Source organism: Phaseolus vulgaris, chromosome 10 (assembly GCF_051622355.1).
Source record: "Phaseolus vulgaris cultivar YP4 chromosome 10, ASM5162235v1, whole genome shotgun sequence".
In the NCBI taxonomy this organism is placed as follows: Eukaryota; Viridiplantae; Streptophyta; class Magnoliopsida; order Fabales; family Fabaceae; genus Phaseolus; species Phaseolus vulgaris.
Window position 1 is genome coordinate 43,164,133 of NC_143507.1, and position 15,872 is coordinate 43,180,004.

At 31.5% G+C, this 15,872-nt stretch overlaps 2 protein-coding genes across 2 annotated transcripts; both read left to right on the forward strand.

Moving 5' to 3' along the window:
- Positions 1-439: 439 nt before the first annotated feature.
- LOC137818811 (seed linoleate 9S-lipoxygenase) lies at positions 440-4,179 on the forward strand. The gene is made up of 9 exons (XM_068622427.2): positions 440-679; positions 782-1,185; positions 1,266-1,515; positions 1,589-1,867; positions 1,952-2,037; positions 2,119-2,226; positions 2,399-2,709; positions 2,801-3,064; positions 3,175-4,179. Exons 1-9 carry the CDS (start codon positions 481-483, stop codon positions 3,923-3,925), a joined length of 2,652 nt encoding a protein of 883 aa, XP_068478528.2. The 5' UTR covers positions 440-480; the 3' UTR covers positions 3,926-4,179.
- Positions 4,180-11,096: 6,917 nt separating this feature from the next.
- Positions 11,097-14,776, forward strand: LOC150024832 (seed linoleate 9S-lipoxygenase-like). The gene is made up of 9 exons (XM_090296482.1): positions 11,097-11,321; positions 11,425-11,726; positions 11,809-12,061; positions 12,197-12,475; positions 12,565-12,650; positions 12,731-12,838; positions 13,034-13,344; positions 13,441-13,704; positions 13,829-14,776. Exons 1-9 carry the CDS (start codon positions 11,138-11,140, stop codon positions 14,577-14,579), a joined length of 2,538 nt encoding a protein of 845 aa, XP_090152608.1. The 5' UTR covers positions 11,097-11,137; the 3' UTR covers positions 14,580-14,776.
- Positions 14,777-15,872: the final 1,096 nt, after the last annotated feature.

Genomic DNA, 15,872 nt, shown 5'->3' on the forward strand with positions numbered 1-15,872 from the left:
TGTATGTACGACTCTTGAAAAAGAAATATATTTAATGTATCTTATGACTAATTGGGATATTCATACTATACAAAATCTGTTTAAATTTATTTCAAAAATATTGAAATTTTAGGAAATATCTTTCATTAATTACTGTGCAATATTTCCTACACAAGAAGAAGAATTTTAGATTTCTGTCATAAATTTTGTTGTGTTGACTGGGATATATATTATTTTTATTTACAGTATTGTGATTATAATTTGTGAAACAAATTTTGTTAAAAAAAAGCAAACATAATTTATCACTTGAACTTAAATTTGTTGTTGGGAGTATGAAGGATATGGGTGACGTCTCACCAACTTTTCTGTTCCTTTCTCTATCAGTGTATAAGAAGAGTAATGGAAGCATGACAGAGTTTGGTGTATAAATAGGTGAGATTAAGGGCTTGTCTTCCTCACAACTCACAACTCAGTAGTCTGAAATATCTGAGATTCATAAGCATGAGTTCATTGAGTTCAATAGTGGTGAAGGGGAAGTTGGTGAAGGGGAGGGTGGTGTTGATTCGGAAGAGTCTGGTTGAAACCCTAACCAACGTCAATGGTCTCGTTGGCACTGGCTTCAACCTAATCAACTCTTCAGTCGAAGATATCACTAAATCTGTGTCTTTCAAGTTGATTAGTCGTACCAAGTCAGAGAATCGTTAGTCTTCTCTCTTTCTTATCAGAATAAAACTTTTCATATCATCAATGCTTCAAAAAATACTTATGTTTTTTTGGATTTTGATTCATTTGCATCTTGCAGAAAAAAATGTGGCTGGGAAAGTTGGAAAGGATAGCTATTTGGAGAATAATGTTTCTGTGTTACGAAGCTTGGGGGGCACAGAGGAGGCATTCGACATTTATTTTGAATGGGATGATAATGATATGGGAATTCCAGGAGCATTCTACGTAACAAACCTAATGAATGATGAGTTCTTCCTTGTTAGTCTCACTCTTGAATATCCAACTCCAACAACTCAACACCACGACAAAATCATTATTCAACCCCTTATTCAACCCCTTATTAAACCCCTGGACCAAAGCATTGTTATTCATCCCCACGACCAAAACCAAAGCATTATCCACCACCAGGACCAAAACAATATTCACTTTGTGTGTAACTCATGGGTTCACAAGAAAACGGATCGCGTTTTCTTTGCCAACATTGTAAGTCAAATAAGGAGCATTATTGTTAATTATTTCCATTCTTAATTTAAATGAGAAAATTATATGTTTGTGTGTTGCAGCCATATCTTCCTGGTGAAGGGACACCAGTGGCTTTACAAAGGTACAGAGAAGAAGAGTTGAAGAATTTAAGGGGAGATGGAAATGGAAAGCGTGAGAAATGGGATAGGATTTATGACTATGATGTATACAATGATCTGGGCTTTCTAACCAGCGATGGACAACATGATCACCCAGTTCTTGGAGGCACAAACTATCCTTACCCTCGTAGGGTTAGGAGTGGGAGAAAACTCATCCACAATAACAACAATGGTGAGTTACATTTTATCATGATTGAATTCTTGATGATAAAAAGTGTCTCTAAGCTTAATTTATGTCTTGACAGGTGGTGAATACGAGGAAGCAGACGAGGTTTACTATGTGCCAAGAGATGAAAATTTCAGTAACGTGAAGACTAAAGAATTGCTTGAATTGGGAACAAAAACTTTAGCTGAAAGAGTGGAACCGTTGCTCCTATCTTTACATTTAAAGACCACACCAAATGAATTTAATGGCTTTGAAGAAGTGCAGAGACTGTATGAAGATGGCGTTAATCTGCCCATATCTATCACTGCCAACGCTACTCCAAGTGTCCTTAAGTTCCCACCACCTCATATAATCCAAGGTAACTTAGTAGTCTCTTCCCACTCCAACGTAACATTACATTATTATTTCTTAATTTTATTTTCTTTCTTATCATTTTTTACAGAAAGCAAGTTTTCATGGATGACCGATGAAGAATTTGCAAGACAGATGATTGCCGGTGTAAACCCTATTGTGATTCGTCTTCTTAAAGTAAGTGCAAATATCTTATGTTGAATTATTCTATTGTTTTGCCATTTCTTTCTGATTACTGGACATCTTTAATAATGGCAGGAGGAGGATATCGCATCGCCATGGATTCCAATTTGCAACTGTTTTCGATCCCATGCAGTGACAAAAGAAAAGTTGGAGATTAACATGAATGGGGTCAAAGTAGATAAGGTGATGATAATATAAACCTACTAAACACAACAATTTGATAGCTTCCAAATATAAACTAGTTCAATATTTTCTTTAAGTACTTGGATTTGGAAATATTCTTTCTAGTATATGGTCATTCAGAGGTATATGAAATTAACTGTTGTGACCATTGAAATTAAATTTGTGGACACAGGCATTGGCTGATGGAAGATTATTCATATTAGATTACTATGAAACATTCATGTCCTATTTGACCAAGATAAACGAGCTTCCTTCTGCAAAGGCTTATGCCACCAGGACATTCTTGTTCTTGAAAGATGATGGGACATTGAAACCACTTGCTATTGAATTAAGCAAATCACATACATGTATTTGTCTTTTTACGGTTATCGAGAGCACAGTGGTGCTGCCTGCAGACAGAGGTGTTGAAAGTACAATTTGGCAATTGGCCAAAGCTCATGTTATTGTAAATGACACCAACTATCATCAGCTCATAAGCCACTGGTATACATATAACAACTCCATCTGCTACCAACATACGTATGCAAACATGTTTATAAATTTAATTTCGTAACATTCCTGATGTCTTTCACAGGTTAAATACTCATGCAGTGATTGAGCCATTTGCCATAGCAACACACAGGAACCTCAGTGTACTTCACCCCATTTATAAACTTCTTCATCCTCACTTCCGTGACACCATAAATATCAATGCACTTGCTAGGAAATCCCTAATAAATGCAGGTAGCATTATAGAGCAAACTTTTTTGCCTGGACCCTATTCTATGGAGATGTCTTCTGCTGTATACAAGAATTGGGTTTTCACTGACCAAGCATTACCAAAAGATCTCATGAAAAGGTAAATTAAAAGTATTAAATTAGAAACATGAATGTGTCATGTGGATGGTGAAAATTGAGGTACCCTTCTTACCAAAATAACTTATATTTGTTTTCTTTTGATTAATTTAGAGGAATGGCGGTTAAGGATATCTCTGCCCCTCATGGCCTTAGCCTTGCGATAGAGGACTATCCTTATGCTGTTGATGGGCTTGAAATATGGAATGCTCTTAATATTTGGGTAAGAGAGTACGTCTCTCTGTATTATTCAAAAGGTGATGCAGTTGAAAAAGATACTGAATTACAAACATGGTGGAAGGAAGTTGTGGAGAAGGGTCACGGTGACTTAAAAGCTGCAAAATGGCCTGAAATGAAGACTTCTCAAGAGCTGGTTGAAACTTGCACTACCATTATATGGATTGCTTCAGCTCTTCATGCTGCTGTTAATTTTGGACAGTATCCTTATGGAGGTTACATTCTGAACCGTCCTACACAAAGCCGAAGATGGATCCCAAAAGAAGGAACTCCAGAGTACGGTGAGATGATAAAGAATCCTCAAGAAGCTTTTTTGAAAACAATTACTCCAAAGTACCAGACAGTTATGGATCTTACAGTGATGGAGATACTATCAAGGCATGCATCTGACGAGGTATATCTTGGACAAAGGGACACCTTGGACTGGACTGCCGATCAAAAGGCAAAAGATTTGTTCAAAAAATTTACAGAACAGCTGAAAGACATTGAGAGCAAGATCTCTGAAAGGAACAACAACAAAGAACTTAGAAACCGAACTGGACCGGTGAAATTGCCCTACACTGTGCTTCTTCCTTCGAGTGAACCAGGGATTACTTTCAGAGGAATCCCTAACAGTGTCTCTATCTAAACGCATGATGGAATTTCCTTTTCTGTTATGTTTTTATCTTTCAATAACAGACGCATGTTATGTGCATGCCTCATTCTGTGTGTTCTTGTTTAAGTCACAGTGTGTTCTTGTTTAAGTCACAGTTGTTTTCGTCAAGCTGTTGTACCCTCATAAATAAGCTCATTAGCATGTTTCCTTTTATCACAGGGAACCCTTGTTGTTTGTATTATTCAAGAGTTATGATCATCAATATTATATATTTACACTTTATCCAACTAGTTCATTTTCCTTTTTTTTTTTTCTCTTTAATTATGTAAAAAAAAAAAAAAACATGTGATTTCGAATGCATGAGTTATAATTAGGCATCAAAGTCGGATTTCAGTGTATTTTTGTCTTTGTTTTGAAATGTAAAACATTTATGATATGTTGAGAATGGTGTGTGAATATTAAGTGTTTCCACATAAATCTTTATAGACAGTATTCTATTTAGTCAATCCACATATCTACTAAAAAAACATTTAAATAAGATTCTAAACCATAATAATAAAAAACATTTTTTAAATATCAATCAATATAAATAGAAATTATTAAAATACAAGTCTATTACATTGAAAATAATTAATAAAATAGACTTCTATAACATTATTGATGTGATTTTTTTTATTGATAAAGAATTAATAAAGTAATTTAAGGATGTTCTTTTTAAAGAATACCTACATGTTATTTGAGGGATAAATTCTTTTTATAGTACATTTTATTGATAAATTAGATTTTATTTGAGGGAATATCAATAAAGTACATTTTATTGATAAATTCTTTTCAAAGAATTAATAAAGTAATTTGAAATATTTGAGGGATGTTCTTGTAAAAAGAATACTAAAATGTTATAGCATCACGTGTTTAAGGACAAATTGGTTTGAGAATTAATGCATTGTGAGTGTGAAGTTACGTAAGTTTGCATGACGACAAACAAGGTTCTCGAAGCACATGTGCACAAGGACAAACAACAAAGCAACTGTACCAAACCAACTATAAATTAGACATGTTACTATCATCAATAAATTAAAACAAAACTTCTATTATAATAAAACATGTTTTTATATATTTTTTTTAATTTAATACATTCTTATATTGCAAAATAAAAATTTATCATATCCATTTTAAAAATTTATTTAATCTCTTGTGTCTTCAAATCACTGAAGTATATTCACAACTATTATTTTTAAATGTTTATTTTTTATTTAATTATATTTAAAAAAAAACAATTGCATAACAAGTAACTAGGGAATCACACACTTGTTACTTTATAATTTTATTTTATTAAAATTATTAGAACAAGTAATTTTTTTAATAGATTTTAAAATAAATTAGTTATATTATAAAATCTATATTTTCTCTAAACAATTATTCTATTAAAAATTAAATTTATGACCTTGAAAATATATTATTGTTGTTATTGATTTTCTTTTATTACTTTTTCTTTTTGTTAAATATGCTTCCTAATTGGGATAAGGTGTGAGATGAAAATATAGTTGTTACATAACAAGAGTTTGTTGATTCGGACAAAAATTGCATTTTATACCAATCAAAATGGTGTTTGTATAATTTAAACATCAACTTTTATCAAAAGTAAAATAAAACCTATGCGTCATAACTAATAATGTATAATAGTATAATGATTGTAATGAATTTAAATAAATCAAAATAATATGTTTAAAATGAAAAAAAAAATGCACAAATATTATTCTAAACAATTTTAGTTGGATTATTTCCTCAACACAATTTTTTTCTGAGAAAAAACATTCGTCAACACAAAAATATACAAAGATAAAGAAAGATATCAGCTAGAAGACCAACTATTTCCAAGAGCTTTTTCTATTAATGTTCACAAAAGTTTTTTTAAGGAAAATAAAACTTAGATTAAGAATGCAGTTTTCATGTTTAAATTCTATTTTTTTTTAACAATAAACAAAATAAACAATAAATAAATGAGAACCATTTCAGGGGTGGTTCAACCCTTATACAAACCAACTTCTAACTAAAACCGCCTACCTAACTGAAGAAAACATTAACCAAACTAACAACGTAAAAACTTCAAGGAACCATCCTCAAGCACGCTGAAGGTTCCAAACACCAATCAGAGTATGAAAACGAAGCAGAACGAGATTTTACAGAGATCCAAGACCAAACTTTTACTTGAACCATTGCAAACATTTCTGACTCATCAGTCATACCCCTTTTGAAAATGGTAAAGTTCCTATGATTCCAAATTTCACTCACAACCCCCACCCAAATTGTACTCCACACAATGTTAACCGAGTCTGGAGACTAACTCATCCAGAAATGAGCAAAGTTGGACTTAGGATCAATTTGGGACACGAACGACACTCCAAGCCACTTATAGCAGAAGCACCAAACACACCAAGCAAAACTGCAATCGAAAAACAAATGGCGGTAAGACTCTTCCTCCTTCCCACATAGACAACACAAAGCATTTTCCACCATCACCCCACGCCTTTCCAAATTGACCATAGTATAGCGATCTTATTCTCTAAAACCCTCCAAGCAGTAAATAAAACAGAAGGCACGACTTTACACCTCCACAACTTACTGAATACCGGAGAACCTTCCACCTCACTATCCCTCCTAACAAGCATATAAGCAGAATTAACTGAAAACTTTTGAAGACCCCCCACCTTCCAAACCCAACTATCCGTCTTTTCCAAAATCAAGCTAACACCTTACAAAACCTGCCAAAACTGATCCACCAAAGGCTTCTCTCATTCGAAAAAACGTATTCGCCAAACTAAATGTCAAACCCAAACACCATTAGACCAAGATCCAAGCTCTGTCACCTTTGCATCTTTGGCCAAGCACAGAGACAACAGTCTCGGAAAGGCTCTCCTCAACGCATCACAACCCAACCAATTATTCTCCCAAAAGGAGATAACCTTTCCATCACCAACTTTCCAATTGAACCCATCTTCAAAACTTCTTCCCCAACCCTCTGAGGCTTACACCTCTTTCAAATCTTCCCACCAAAGAGAGCTCCTACAACTTTTTCCCTTCCTCTCTCAAGCACCTCCAACCACCATATTTAGAATCCAGAATCTCCTTCCAAAGACCACCCTTATCCATACCAAACTTCCAGATTCAATTTCCTAACAAAGGCAAGTTAAAAATATTTAAATCAATAATACCAAGCTCCCCAAAATCGCGAGACTTACATACCTTTTTCCAAGAATTCCAAGCGATCTTCCTTCCTTCAGATCCCCACCCCTAGAGAAAATTCCTTTGAATCCTAACTAATCTATCTGCCACCCCTGAAGGCAGTTTGAATAAGAACATAAAAAATAGCGGGATAAAAAAAAGAACAGACTTGATCAAACAGATCCTCCCCGCCATTGACAAACACCTGCCTTTCTAACTTAGTCACTTGTATTTTTTTTTTAAAAATCGTTATTTTCAAATTCTCTATTTTATATAGTGATAACCTTTTCTTTTAACTTTTTTTTATTTTTTTAATCAATAAAGAATAAAATGAAGCATGAATACTTCCCATTTTATGCAAGAAGTTCAAAACATCAATACATCATTGGACATTAAAAAAAAGTCATATATCACTTAGCATAATAAACTTAAATGATTGGACTATTCACCCAAAAAAAAATTACAAAAAAAAGTTTGTTATGAGAGGTAGAAAAATTCACGTTGCATGTTTTGTTAATTGAATTTGTAAAAACTTTTTAAAAATGGAATCAAAGAATCATGTCGTGATGAAATTACTATTAATTCATGTCGAGGAATTGCATGAGATGAGAAATAGAATAAAAATCAAAGGCTAAGATACAAAATTTTCAAAAGTTTTTTAGAGTTTTTTTAATTAATTTTTATATTTTTAGTAAAAATAACTTTAAAAATGTTTTCAACTTTATATCCAACTACCCTTAATAATATTTTCCTTTTCATGTCTGCGGGTGTATATGGGGACAACTTTTGTTATTTGTTTCTGTAATAAGTTTTGGGGGTATGCTTCTCTGTTTCTCAATTTCGGAACATACACACTTTTTCCTCACGCTTTTACTTTCTTTGTATAAAGAGTTCTATTAGACTAGTAGTTAGTCCTTTTTTATAAAGTTAGAGTATTTTCAAATATTTTTTTACACTAAAAAATATTAAATAAAAATTAATTTTAAAAATAAAAAATAATTAATTATTATATTAATTAAATTATATATTATTTCATAGATTATAAAAATTATTAATATATAAAATAATTTTTATTATTAATAAAAACTAATATTTATTTAAATATTAATATTTTAATTATTAATTTTAAAATATAAAATAGTTATAGTTAAACTGATAAATCAATAATTTTTCTAGTGTCTAATTCAGTTAATACATTAAATGGTTGTTTTTTTTAAAAAATAATTTTATTTAATATTTTTTTAGTGTTAGTTTTATTTATTTATTTTTTATAAAAAAGATGACCATATTTATTGAAACAAAATAATATTTGAGCTCTTGAAATTGTGCATTAATCAGCTATCTATTATAAATTTATTGCAATTCAGTAAACAGGGTAGGTATATGGTGGAAAGTAGCTGCAAGGGAAAATCGCAGCAATTTTTTTTTCTTTTTATCAGCAATAAAAGAATAAATATAAATGAGATATTTCAGAGATACCTGAACTCGTATACAGAATCCTATCTCACGCACGAAAAGATCAATTGCTCCTCTCAAGAAGAGGAGTTCCTTAGAAAATATAACAAATCTCGTATAAATTATAGACTAAAAACACCAATTAGAAAAAGAAAAACAAATGTCTCGTGCTTCGCACACTATCCATCATCATATCTTCACCAGCCACAGCAAAAATTTATATATGATCTATCCTGCGGATTCTAAACACCTTTCTATTCCTATGATTCCACAGAAAAATGGCAGCAATAAAGACAGGTTTAACTAAAGAGGGGCAAACTGAAGGCAACAAGTCTGTATTGCAATGCAGAAGCATCTATGCTACAACATAGATATGGTTTTATTGCACTACTTCCACACAAGCCATATATATGCAGATTGGCATAAGGAAAAAATTGTTTTTTAATATTTGGGTTAATCCAAACTCAAGTCTTAATTTGTGTTACAATAAAATCTTCAACTGGGTCAACCACTGCACCATTCAAAAGTATATTGTTTCTGTGTTTGCATATCCAAATAATGACTAACACATTCATCTCCAAATTTTATTATTATTGCTGTTGAGACTCAAAAGATCATGCTCATTAAAGTGCATGTCAGCCCTATTGATATGGACAAGAACCCTTTCAACCCTCAAGTCACATTAGTACCACACTTTTAATATCACTTTACAACTTAAAAAATAAATGATTTGTAACCTCTATTTATAATATAGAGTGAAAATAAAATAAGTAAATTGAAAATGTGCTAATGTCTAAAACATAATAAAAAAAATAAAATATTAAAATAAGTTAAAGATAAGTATATATATTAGAATGTGAGAGAGTTCAACTCCACAGTAAAAGAAAAAAAAATACTATAGATCGTGCAAGGTTTACATCATCTAAATATTTTATTGTAAGAGATAAATTAACTTTTTTGTTTTGATTATTGAAATTAAGCGCATGTGTTCATATAACTATCCTTAATTTGTTGTAGTTATATAATTTTGTTATTAAAAATCACAAATAAAATCCAATTTATTGATATTTTTAAATTTATTATGATAGTAATGAATAAAAATTGGGATATATAGATCAAATAAAGGTATATATTTAATATTTTAAATCAAGTACAAATAAGTTTATAGATATTTTCCCTATTATTATTCTCATGCTTGTTCTTCATTTTTTACTTCTTGAATATTTGATATTTTAAAAATTTATGCAATTATTTTTTATCAATAAAAAATAATATAAATGGAGTAACTCATACAAGAGAAGATTATAAGAAAAAGGAAAGATAGATTAACCAAAATCAATTATAATGATAAAAACATTAATTCCTAGCTTATCTAATAGATATTTCCTCATGATAAAACATCTCACTCTTATCAAACTCACCATTTAGACTTATTATGCATAAGTATTAAGTTAAATAACCTTAACAAAAGTTCAGCTAAATCCTCCTCCAACAACAACAGCTAAATTTGTCGTGGCATCACTTGCTGCTTGTGCAGATATCGGTGCTGTCTTTAGTCTTTGCTGCATTTGTTTTGTTGAATGTGTGGAAGAAATGTTAGTGAGGGACTTTTAGTACTTGTATATGGGTTAGAATATTTCTAAAATATTATTTTTTTTATAAAAAATAATGCATATGAATTTTATTCTATATATGTTTTGTCTACACACACAAAAGTATTTGTTAAACAATAAATTACAAGCCTTCTTTATGTTGTCACATAATCTCTCTGAATAAAACAATGTGTCATTTTGATATAAAAAACAACTTAAAATTCAAAGACTACCTTCACCCCTCTGAAAAACTATTAATTGAATAAATATATACTATCAGAAATTTTATGCACCAATTAAAAAATGAGAAACTTGTTGAAAGATACTTTTGATAAGATGTAAGATCAAACCTTAACAAATGTGAAGAAGAAAACTTCATACCAATCAAAGTACAAATTTTTATTTCTAAAATACAAAAAAGTATAATCAAACTCTCACATTTTAGGCTCATTTTGTCATCCTGTTGGTTATACGTACCATTAATTGCCTAAATAAATTAATTACGATTTTTTTTTATTTTAATCATAATAAATAAATAAACTATATATATAGAAGCAACTTGTTATAAAAAAAAAATATTGTTCAATTTCATTAAAATATTCTGTTCACACCATTTACTTTTATTAGAAGGCTGATATTTAACAACAATAAAAACCGACTTTGTTGTAATAGTAAAAAATTCTATGTATACTGATAAAACTTATATTCAATTCTTTCTTGGATCAAAATGTTAATAATAAAAACTATGAAATTAATAATTTTTCGATGGATGCTAAAAGGAACTTCCTCCTTTTATTAATATAAAGATATTTATTATCATATTAGATCTATCTCTCTTTTTTTCTGTTCCTTTCCCTACTATTATTTATTACTAAGACAAACATCACTGACTTTCGTGTATAAATACCTGATATTACAGCCTTGGCTTCCTCACAACTCACAACTCAGTAGTCTGAAATATCTGAGATTCACAAGCATGAGTTCAATGAGTTCAATAGTGGCGAAGGGGAGGGTGGTGTTGATACGGAAGAGTCTGGTTGAAACCCTAACCAACGTCAATGGTCTCATTGACACTGGTTTCAAGCTAATTAACTCTTCAGTCGAAGATATCACTAAATCTGTGTCTTTCAAGTTGATTAGTCGTACCAAGTCACAGAATCGTTAGTCTTCTCTCTTTCTTATCAGAATAAAACTTTTTCATATCATCAATGCTTCAAAAAATACTTATGTTTTTTTGGATTTTGATTCATTTGCATCTTGCAGAAAAAAATGTGTCTGGGAAAGTTGGAAAGGATAGCTATTTGGAGAATAATGTTTCTGTGTTACGAAGCTTGGGGGGCACAGAGGAGGCATTCGACATTTATTTTGAATGGAATGATAATGAGATGGGAATTCCAGGAGCATTCTACGTAACAAACCTAATGAATGATGAGTTCTTCCTTGTTAGTCTCACTCTTGAATATCCAACAACTGAACACGACCAAAACAATATTCACTTTGTGTGTAACTCATGGGTTCACAACCATAACTGTTACAAAACGGATCGCATTTTCTTTGCCAACATTGTAAGTCAAATCACGAGCATGTTATTTCCATTAATAATTTAAACGAGAAAACTATATATTTGTGAAAAACTATGTATTGCAGCCATATCTTCCTGGTGAAGGGACACCAGTGGCATTACAAAGGTACAGAGAAGAAGAGTTGAAGAATTTAAGGGGAGATGGAACTGGAAAGCGTGAGAAATGGGATAGGATTTATGACTATGATGTCTATAACGATCTGGGCTTTCTAGAAGGCGATGGACCACAGGATCACCCAATTCTTGGAGGCCTGAAATATCCCTATCCTCGTAGGGTTAGAACTGGGAGAAAACACATCCACAAGAACAAGAATATTGGTGAGTTAGAATATTTTATCATGTTTTAATTAATACATGGTCTAAAGAAAGGCTCACTCGACAAAACATGTGACAAATAAAAGTTTGAATTCTTGATGATAAAAGTGTCTCTATGTTTAATTTATGTCTTGACAGATGATGAATACGAGGAACCAGCCGAGGTTTATTATGTGCCAAGAGATGAAAATTTCAGTCACGTGAAGGCTACAGAATTCCTTGAATTTGGAACGAAAACTTTAGGTGAAAGAGTGGAACCGTTGCTCCTATCTTTATATTTAAAGAACACATCAAATGAATTTAATGGCTTTGAAGAAGTGCAGAGATTGTATGAAGGTGGTGTTAATCTGCCTATATCTATCACTGCCAAAGGTAATCCAAGCGTCCTTGAGTTCCCACCACCGAATGTAATCCAAGGTAACTGAGTCTCTTGCCACTCCAACGCAACTACTTCCACACATTACACTATTTCTTAATTTTATTTTCTTTCTTATAATTTTGTACAGAAAGCAACTTTGCATGGACGACTGATGAAGAATTTGCAAGAGAGATGATTGCCGGTGTAAACCCTGTTGTAATTCGCCTTCTTAAAGTAAGTGCAAATGTATAGATCACTGTATTCTATTGTCTAGGCCTTTGTTTCTGATTATTGGACATCTTTATTAATGGCAGATGGAGGAGATTGCATCGCCATGCATGCTACTTTGCAACTGTACTCAACCAAGTACAATAACAAAAGAAAAGTTGGAAATCAACATGAAAGGGGTCAAAGTAGACGAGGTGATCACATACACGTACTAAACAGAAAACAATTTGATATCTTAGAAATATAAATTATTTCAAAATTTCCTTTAATGATTACTTGGATTTGGAATTATTCATTCCAGAATGAAGGCACCATAAGTGATTCTATTTTTGATTCGAAGATATATGAAAATAACAAAAGTGATCACTGAAATTAAATTTGTGGAACAGGCATTGACTGAAGGAAGATTATTCATATTAGATTACTATGACGCATTCATGCCGTATTTGACCAAGATAAACGAGCTTCCTTCTGCAAAGGCTTATGCCACCAGGACATTCTTGTTCTTGGAAGAGGATGGGACATTGAAACCACTTGCTATTGAATTAAGCAAGCCACATCAATGTGGAGATCGTTATTTGGGTATCGAGAGTATAGTGGTGAAGCCTGCAGACAGAGGTGTTGAAAGTACAATTTGGCAATTGGCCAAAGCTCATGTTGTTGTAAATGACACCAACTATCATCAGCTCATAAGCCACTGGTATATACATAACAACTCCATCTGCTATCAACATACATATGCAAACATGTTTACTCTATAAATTTAATGTTGTAACATTCTTGGTGTCTGTCACAGGTTAAATACCCATGCAGCGATTGAACCATTTTCCATAGCAACTCACAGGAACCTCAGTGTACTTCACCCCATTTATAAACTTCTTCATCCTCACTTCCGTGACACGCTAAATATCAATGCACTTGCTAGAAAATCCCTAATTAATGCAGGTGGCATTATAGAGCAAACGTTTTTGCCTGGACCGTATTCTATGGAGATGTCTTCTGCTGTATACAAGAATTGGGTTTTCACTGACCAAGCATTACCAAACGATCTCATCAAAAGGTAAATTAAACTTATTAAATTAGAAACATCAATGTGTCCAATTATGGGAAAAATGTCATGGCATTGGCAAAAATTGAGGTAGCCTTGTTATCAAAATAACTTTTTTTTTACTTGACTAATTTAGAGGAATGGCGGTTAAGGATATCTCTGCCCCTGGTGGCCTTAGTCTTGCGATAGAAGACTATCCTTATGCTGTTGATGGACTAGAAATATGGGATGGTATAAAGAGTTGGGTACTAGAGTACGTCTCTCTGTATTATTCAGGAGATGATGGAGTTCAACAAGATGCTGAATTGCAAACATGGTGGAAGGAAGTTATGGAGAAAGGCCACCCTGACCTAGAGGCTGCACAATGGCCAAAAATGAAGACTTCTGAAGAGCTGGTTGAAACTCTGACTACCATTATATGGATTGGTTCAGCTCTTCATGCCGCTGTTAATTTTGGACAGTATCCTTATGGAGGTTACATTCTGAACCGTCCTACACAAAGCCGAAGATGGATCCCAAAAGAAGGAACTCCAGAGTATGATGAGATGAGCAAAAATCCTCAAGAAGCTTTTTTGAAACAAATTACTCCAAAGTACCAGACAGTTGTTGATCTTTCAGTGTTGGAGTTATTATCAACGCATTCTTCTGACGAGTTATATCTTGGACAAAGGGACACTTTGGACTGGACTGCTGATCAAAAGGCAAAAGATTTGTTCAAAACATTTACAGAACAGCTGAAACACATTGAGAACAATATCTCTGAAAGGAACAACAACAAAGAACATAGAAACCGAACCGGACCAGTGAAATTTCCCTACACTGTGCTTCTTCCTTCGAGTGAACCAGGGATTACTTTCAGAGGAATCCCTAACAGTGTCTCTATCTAAACGCGTGATGGTTTCCTTTTGTGTTATGGTTTTACCTTCCAATAACAAACGCATGTTATGTGCATGCCTCATTGTGTGTGTTCTTGTTTAAGTCCCATTTGTTTTCTTCAAGCTGTTATGTACCCTGGTTATGACGGAAACCTTGTTATTTGGGCTTTGTTTTTAAATGTAAAATTTAATGCTTATTTTTCTTGTCATTTTTATTTATTATGAAATTTGTATTTCATTTTTTCTCGTCACGTAATAAGTATTCCCGTACATGTTGTAATACTATCTTGATTATATTAATTAAATTATTTTAAAAAATTAAAAATAATAGTAAAATTATTATATTATTAAAGATTTAATATAAAAAAATACACATTTTATTTAATTCAATACTAATTTTAAAGAAGAAATTATAATTATATAAATTTTAAAATAAAATATCAAATAAAAATTATATAAACATCAAGTAATTTATAAAACAATAAACAATTACATGTAATTGAATTTTCATATTAACTACAACATATATTATTTTTAGAATTTATGAAAGGAAATAAATTATTTTAGAGATTTCCACAAGTTGAATTGTCAAGAGTTAATGAAAATTGGATAATAATAATAAATACATGTGATATTTTAGTATCAACGTCTACAAACTCCTCTATATCAGCACTATTATGAGTAGTCTGTCTATTCACTACATCAAACAATATTGTTCCATTTAAATATCTTAGTACTTACTTCAAAACCTCCCTTTTATCGAATTAAATCATTTCTAAAGCATACACTTTATATTTTTACTTTTTTTATTTTTTATTTATAATTTTTTTTCACATAAAAAAAGACTGATTATCAATTCGAAATATTCAATTAATTTATTGAATAACTTTAAAAACTTATCTTCTCTTCTATCTTTTTAGTTCTTAAACTTTTTTAGTTTCAAATACTCTTTTTCACTAAACAAATTTATCTTCATTCTTTCAAATAATTCAACTCAATATCTACCAAATTCACTCAAACCACCAAAATATTTTTCTCTCATCATTTTAAAAAATAAAAAATATTATAATTATCATAAAATTTCAATTATATATAATTGTTATTTAATATCATATAATTTATTTAAATAATGTATAAAAGATATATGACGCAAATACATAGTTACATGTTACCTTAATACAAATTTTATATAAAAACAAAATTTAACATTTTTATTTCTATATTCCTTCCTATTTTTCAAATACATGTTCTTATTGTCACAACTGCCTTTTGCACATTTACCAGGACCCACAAAATTAATTCTTT

Bases quoted from the DNA above. Each gene is read 5' to 3' on its own strand.
- LOC137818811 (XM_068622427.2), top strand. From the start codon at position 481: ATGAGTTCATTGAGTTCAATAGTGGTGAAGGGGAAGTTGGTGAAGGGG. The intron at 1,186-1,265 runs GTAAGTCAAATA...TGTGTGTTGCAG, and splicing joins GCGTTTTCTTTGCCAACATT to CCATATCTTCCTGGTGAAGG. The intron at 1,868-1,951 runs GTAACTTAGTAG...CATTTTTTACAG, and splicing joins ACCACCTCATATAATCCAAG to AAAGCAAGTTTTCATGGATG.
- LOC150024832 (XM_090296482.1), top strand. From the start codon at position 11,138: ATGAGTTCAATGAGTTCAATAGTGGCGAAGGGGAGGGTGGTGTTGATA. The intron at 12,476-12,564 runs GTAACTGAGTCT...AATTTTGTACAG, and splicing joins ACCACCGAATGTAATCCAAG to AAAGCAACTTTGCATGGACG. The intron at 12,839-13,033 runs GTGATCACATAC...TTTGTGGAACAG, and splicing joins AAGGGGTCAAAGTAGACGAG to GCATTGACTGAAGGAAGATT.